Source organism: Echinococcus granulosus (genome assembly GCF_000524195.1).
Source record: "Echinococcus granulosus chromosome Unknown EG_S00120, whole genome shotgun sequence".
Lineage (NCBI taxonomy): Eukaryota > Metazoa > Platyhelminthes > Cestoda > Cyclophyllidea > Taeniidae > Echinococcus > Echinococcus granulosus.
This window is the reverse complement of record NW_020170500.1, coordinates 1-7,072: the sequence shown is the minus strand read 5'-3', so window position 1 is coordinate 7,072 and position 7,072 is coordinate 1. Positions and strand designations below refer to the sequence as shown.

At 42.6% G+C, this 7,072-nt stretch overlaps 2 protein-coding genes across 2 annotated transcripts in view; both read left to right on the top strand. All coding sequences in view use genetic code 11, as the record gives it.

The window, feature by feature from the left end:
- EGR_08797 (putative phospholipid-transporting ATPase VB) overlaps positions 1–1,774 on the top strand; it is a gene marked incomplete at both ends in the record, with an annotated part of 6,168 nt that extends 4,394 nt beyond the window's left edge. The window contains 3 exons of the mRNA XM_024498046.1: positions 800–990; positions 1,069–1,492; positions 1,622–1,774. Coding sequence (XP_024347518.1) covers positions 800–990; positions 1,069–1,492; positions 1,622–1,774 — 768 coding nt within the window. The remainder of the gene's footprint in view (positions 1–799; positions 991–1,068; positions 1,493–1,621) is intronic.
- Positions 1,775–3,922: 2,148 nt separating this feature from the next.
- On the top strand, positions 3,923–4,259 carry EGR_08796 (hypothetical protein; the record flags this gene model as incomplete). Its single annotated transcript, XM_024498045.1, has 2 exons — positions 3,923–4,025; positions 4,066–4,259. 2 exons carry the CDS (start codon positions 3,923–3,925, stop codon positions 4,257–4,259), a joined length of 297 nt encoding a protein of 98 aa, XP_024347517.1.
- Between the last annotated feature and the right edge of the window lie 2,813 nt (positions 4,260–7,072).

The following is a 7,072-nucleotide window of genomic DNA, read 5'->3' as shown; positions in this document are numbered from 1 at the left end:
GGGGGTTGTCGAATGCACATGGGGATGTGGGAGAGAGAGTCGCCTTCGAAGTGGTCATCTCTGACTCTTGCTGAGTATGCGTATTTCATATTGGTGCTCTGGTGATGTTTGTTGAATTTGTTGTCTGTCATTCTCATGGTGGAGAGGTTGCGAATACGTCATGGAATTGGACGGTGCTGGACTTGGCACCTTTACGGTGTGTCTGCCTTCATTACTGAGTGAGGCGTTTGAGGCACCTGTATATGGGGAAATTTGTTGATTACCTAGTCCTAGTCTCTACCTCAGTAGTTTTTCATAACGTCATTTGCTCGCATGGAGCCGAGGACGATTAGTACCTTATCCTGGCACTACTCAGACACAAGGGAATTGCTTCTTGAATATCGAAGCTGGTCTGTTGCAACACAATCAGGACTCATTAGTCATCATTGTACGAAATTTGAAAGTGTAGCCTTGTCAAAGGTCAGTCTTGATTTGAAGCCTCATGGATTGAACCATTTAAAGTTGATTCCTTTGTGACAATAAACTACACATCCATCCACTAGGACTAGGACTGTTATCCGTTACGTCAAGTTTGCTTACTGCTGCCACTGAATTAACGATCTAAATCACTATTGTAGATTTAATAAGGCACATTAAAGCGGTAAATTTTTTATTATTAGTAAATTGAAGGGTTGGGAGCCATGGGCACGAACTAAAATTTATCACACCAAGGTGGTTGCCGGACGGTTAAGGCTGCATATGTAATAGTACTGTGGACCTGCAACTTTTGCTCCTTTGCGTTTTACAATGCCGTTTATAGACTGTTATTCATGCAATCGTGTACATTGGAAGTTATCTCGTCCTTTGGCTCTGCTTCATTATGGCCTACAACGCCCTTGGTGTATCTCAAATTGCTCCAGATCCGCCCTATTACATCATCTTCTTTCTGATGAGGGATTCTCGTTTCTGGCTCTGCATGCTTATCACCAGCATAACTGCAATTCTTCCTAGGTTTGTCTTTCTACCTCAACTTTGTTCCTTCCCACCTTGATTTTTGGTCAATTTGATATTATCACCATCATCCTACAGGCTATTGTTAAACTCCACTTTAAACACCTTCGCACCGAGTTTGGATACCCTGGCAGCACGACTGCAGGTGAAGCACGGAGTGGGTGTGACCCTGCCTATCAGTCGTTACGTAGAGGAGCACGACACCTGTCAGCGCCGACACGGCGTGCGCCGTCATCACGGCCTGCGAGTGGGTGAACCGAATAATATTCGATCGCGCATCACCCAATGGTTCACCTCAGCGGGTCGCCTGATCCAGCGTATGCCCACACTGCGTCGGCACATTGACCAGCCCTCCGTGGTGCTGGTGCGTAATGTCTCCCTTGTGTGGCCCCGACGTTCCTCCAATCCCGAGTTGGTGGCTCACACCCTCCCTCGCGTCGGTTCTAGCACCTTTGTCTCACCCCGTGATCTTCGCAGATTCAGCACCTATGATGGTGGGAGGGTTAGCAGTAAGTATTTCGCTGATTATTCCTGAACCTGCCCAAATGCATTGATCATTAGTCGGAAGTTGGATTGAAACAAGGAGTTGAATTTTTCTTGTTAAAGATTCAAGTACTTGTCAGATTTTTAGTTTTGCAATGCTCAAGACTTTCCTCCGAAGTTCGTTTGTGTGCAGCCAGACTCGATGATTCAATTATGCTCATCTTCATTACTGGTAGTGCCAATAACTCCTGTACGGATTGGTTATGGAATGAGATACGTGAAGGAGGGTGGATTAGAGTAGGATCGAAGAGATCACTTTGTTTATTTACTCTGTCTTCTTGTTGACAGGTGATCGTGGAGAATGGGTTAGACCCTACATGACAAGGACCTCGGAAGATGCCTTCATGCGTCCAGCATTGGACAACTCCAAGGTTTGCTATTACCAAGAGAGAGGGGAATAAGCGCCTCATTGGACAGAGGCTGTATTGAGTCTTTCATGCTAAAACACACCAAGAGAACACATCCTTTCCCTTCCTTTTCTTCCTTTAATCTTTTTTATACCCATCTATATGTATGCGTATCTACATATGTAGTCGCCTCATATGCCTGTAAATTGCTCACTTGACAGTCATATTTTTTTTGATATATTTTACCCAATAATAGGGCTTATGAATGCCATTGATAAGCTACCTGCCTCTGCTCATTGTTTAGCAGTTTTGGATTGGAGGTTATTAATGCGCTAACTGCACCCATCGAGCAAAGACAGCTTCAAACCTACCTGACTCATTTTGAAAATGATTGCCAAATGATAATATAGTAATATGGCAAGTATTAGTGAAGGCTCCATGCGAATGTTTCCCACTTACTTGTATTCACACTACCTTGGGTAGATAATAATGAATAGTTACTTGTTGGACACTGTAGTACTCGAGACCTTCTTGAACTTGTGGTAAGGCACAACAGCACGGAAGAATAATTCAATGCTAGCGCACAAGAGGACCCGGGTAAATAGACATCCTGTTAGACGGGTGTATGTTGCTTGGTATACATATATCGTCGTCTCTGGCAGCTTATTTAATCAAACTCGTTTTTTGCCATGCTCTCTGTTAGTGGTTAGCAATACGAGGTGTAATAGAGGCGAAGACGAGTTCCAGGCGTTGAAAGAGTGCTTCCCATTAGTAGAGGTGGGCCCAGTCCTAATTCTTTGGGACGGACCGTACCAGGCCAAGGTCAAATGGCGCCCTAGGAAAGAGATTATCATGCTGTCTGACAATAGCGTGGGTTTTATTTGACCAATTTCAATTTTGTTGATCCCCAATCTTATTTCTATAGCGACTATTGCACAGAGCATAACAACTCGGCCTTAGTAAAAGTAACCTTCGCATATTCGGTCATGCTTAGGAATGATGCCCGGTCATAGAGGGTTCACTCAATGCTACCAAGCACACAGCACAAGAAACTTTCCTTGAATCCGTAGTAAGGTCCAGCATAGTGGATTGATTGTTTCTTACTAGCGTAAAAAGCATTAAGACGGTAGACAAAAGAGAAGCGTGCATGTATAATATGAAGAGTTTGCGTAGACGAATATACATTCAGGCGTAAATTTTCTGCATTTTATTATGTCTTTTCATTCTTCAGTGATCGAGGGCAGAACAGTGTATGCGATAAGGTAACAACTAGTAACCCAAAAAGCGGTTAAATAAGCTCAAATGTTTTCACTTTGAGTATTGACGTGCATTGAAGTGGTTTTACAGCTTGTATAATTGTAAGCAATGAATTCAGTCCTCTCAGGCTGTACTTTTACTCCACAGCATGGCATTTTGACTCTTTCGTGCCTCAACAACACAGGTTTTTCCACAATACTGTGAGTTATAATGAACTAGGTGAAGAGCAGAGGCTTTACAGTACAAACCACAAAATATGACAGCGGGAAACTAAAAAAGGAGTTGCTGTATCGGAGAAGATAAGATGCATTATTCCTCCAAGAGATGACTCGCTGCATGGCCCTATCTCAAAGAGTGTAGGACCCAAGATGCAAATTTTGAAAATAAAACACCATGGGAACATCCACGAGATATTGAAGAAGTGTACAATTTTGCAAATTCGGTTGTGAAATATCGACGAAAATGACATATATATACTGTTTGGCGGCAGTTCAATATATAACCGATTTGTCAGCTGATCTTGGAAAGGCGCAAAAAACATAATTTCAAGAATGACATAAAGCAAGTTTTGGAAAGAGAAAACATACTGATCTATTATTTTTCAAGACAAACTAACACTGATTTTGGTAAACGCAAAAATTATAAAATCACAAATTCAATTATTTGATTTTAAGTACAAACAAATACCTAGAATATGTGAATAATAATGATGATGTGTTTGGTGCCTGGAAAGGCAGGGACCCGCACTTTTGGCCCAAGTGTTCAAAAATTGGTTCTTGTTAAGGATGCCAGAGAGATCCGAGCTTCAAAACTCATCTGATGCGCAGTCTCTGAGTCGACTTTACAGATTTAAGCGTCTTATGGTCGAAAATCCCTTGGTCGCCATAGGTAATTCTAGGTTACTTCTCATTTCTACAAACCACAATAGGTATAATATTCACAGGCGCTGTACTCATCAACGGAGCTCGTACAATGCGCGCTTCTAGTGCTGCTTCAATGCAGAAGATGATGCGTTGGAGAATTTATGGACAAGGTGCATCTCTCGCGTTGCTTGCGTATCTCTCACTCAAGGTCAATAAGAACTATAAACGAAAGCATCCACAGCATTCGTTGGATGATTAAATAACAGATTTTGGCCCATTGATTCACTTTGTCGCCATCCAAGTTACTTTTCCATTTTCTGCTGTACCGCCATATATTTGTTTAAGGCCTATTGGCAGTCTCCCATTCATTTTCGCATCCTGCTAATTCGTACGCTTTGTTAAAAGTCACGGTTACGTAAAACATTTTGCTTAACACGGTTCTGTGTCTCAGTTGGGTATGCTTATGTCCTACTGCGATTCTAAGAAGCCGGATGATGAATGAGTGTTTGCGTTTATATGTATGAGCTCGTCGTGATCCAATGCCCCCTGTGCACTATTCTTGGAGCTGTGGATCTCAAGATTTGAGATGTTACGCTCAGCCAATGCCCTTGTTCTCGGTTCAAAAAATTAAGCTGAGGGGAATCGCGATAGACTAAATATTCTAAGTAAAATGAATGGTTGATATTATTTGGATGGGCACTGTTATAAGTGGGAGCCTGTTTCTTACGTGCTCTCTCCGGGAGTTTGGGTGCCTACGTCTCTTTGTAGGCGAATTAGGCATCACGGTGGAGGGATTTAGCGTCCAACTCCTGATGACCCTGTTCCTTTTTTGAAGGGGCGCATTGTCATTTGTAATTTTCCTTCAAGTAGGATGAATTTGTGGTTTCTTCAGTTGCGGCGTTGTAAGATCAAAGTATAACGGTTGGAAATTAAGATGGCATGACTACATTATTGTGGCCTTGGTGGGAGTACTTTAATGCATCTCCTCATGCTTAGGTCGGGACGGCGTGTTTTGTACTAAACCATTGGCACAATTCTACCTCTAAGGCAAACTAGAATACGGCGGTCTGGTAAAGGTTTGTTACTAAAATTCGAATGTAGGCGCTCATGGAAAGTCACAAAACCCATGCAACTAAGTCTCTAACTAGGGTTTATTCTCGAAGCAGTTCCTGTGGCCCTCGTCAGCTGCCTTTTTTTTATAAAACACGCTGTGGATTCGTGTATAGATCATGGATATTGTAGCCCTTGTAGAGCCAACATCATCGGGAATGCATTCACTTACATCATATTACTTAAGAATGAATTATGTTCTTAGCGCATATACATTCCATATGCCACTCACTCTCTGTAGAGACATGGGAGGGTAGATATTGTGCTATAAACCACTGCGGTCTTAGCAAGGTAGTGAGCTACTTAGAAAGCCTTACTGAAGCGTACCAATGTGTAATACCGTCTTAATAAAGCTTCCATTGCGCGTCTGTGACAATTCAACAATCAATTGCCATTGCTTTCCTTTCATGATGTTTAAGTTGTCGAATTGAAATTAGCTGGCACTTCCAATATGACTTGAAAGGTTTCGCTAATTACAAGCACCCAGGCTCGGAAACGGCTTCACCCACCAAAGTACATGAGAGATGGGTGTCTGGTGGCATAGGCAACGTAAACAGAGATTTATGTTGCATGAGTTAAGGCATTTGTTGCCCAAAAACTGTGTATTTGATGGTATTCATTGCTGACAGTGCGTGGGTGACCTTGTTTGGTTTCCCATCACCAGTTTGTAGTAAACTGGATACAAGTGTTTTTAGGCGCGCCTATGATTTCGTGATTTACTGATTCCCGCTTCTCTCCATTCAAATGCCACATCCTCTCCACTGATGCACACTGAATATAAAGCAACTCCACTTTTTCATGCCCCATTCCCTATCTCTCTTCCTCCACTTCCTTTCACCTTCTAATGTAGAGTAGAAGTACAAGTAGTTAAGTGCAATAAGGTGGAAAAAGCTTTCTTACAAGCTCCACCGAAATGGAGAACGAAAAAGCACAGCATTACTTAGTCGAAACCATACTTTGAAAGATTGTGTGGAGGAAAAAAAAGACCTTGTAAATGCCGTGTAAACACTGTAGTACGCATCCTATTGGTGGATCCACAGAAGAAACACCTTATCTGTCAGCTAAAGTAACTCGATTCTAAGTGTCATCGCACAGAGTTATGCTCTGGAGTATCTGAGTGAAGTGATTTTACAGTGACATGATTGGCAGATGTGCGGAAGGTAAGAAGAGTGTATTAGTTGGTGTTGTCAGATAATGCCGCTTGCGACTTTACACGCTCGGTATCCCCTTTAGGTAAAAAATCCGTAAATGTAAGCAGCACACACACCACAAACTTATATTTGGTAAGGAAGGATGGCTGCGCATCAAATTTTCCACTTAAACAGCTGGGGATTTTTTGGGCCCGAATTAAATGTTTATTATAAAACAAATAAACACACAACGATGTGAGTTTGATCTTTTGCATATAAAGTGTTACTACGAGGAAAACATCTACACAGCTCATCTACAAGATGTCAAGAGTCATCCGCTTACCTGAGTCATTCAAGAACCCATTCAAGATGCGATTTGCCGTTTCATCGTTTCTGTCGCCTCTCTTCCCCCTCCTGTCCCTTGCCTGGCTGTACACACTTGCAGTAGTCCCGATATCGCAACAATTTGACACCAGTCAACCTACTCAAGACTAAGGAAGCACGGGATAGACCTGTGTCGGACAAATGTAATGAGGAGAGAGACTGACTTCACTGAAGAAGCACAGACACTGATGACCTATTTGTTTCGTGTACAGGTACCTCTAACACCTCACTCAGTAATGAAGGCAGACACACCGTAAAGGTGCCAAGTCCAGCACCGTCAAATTCCATGACGTATTCGCAACCTCTCCACCATGAGAATGACAGACAACAAATTCAACAAACATCACCAGAGCACCAATATGAAATACGCATACTCAGCAAGAGTCAGAGATGACCACTTCGAAGGCGACTCTCTCTCCCACATCCCCATGTGCATTCGACAACCGCC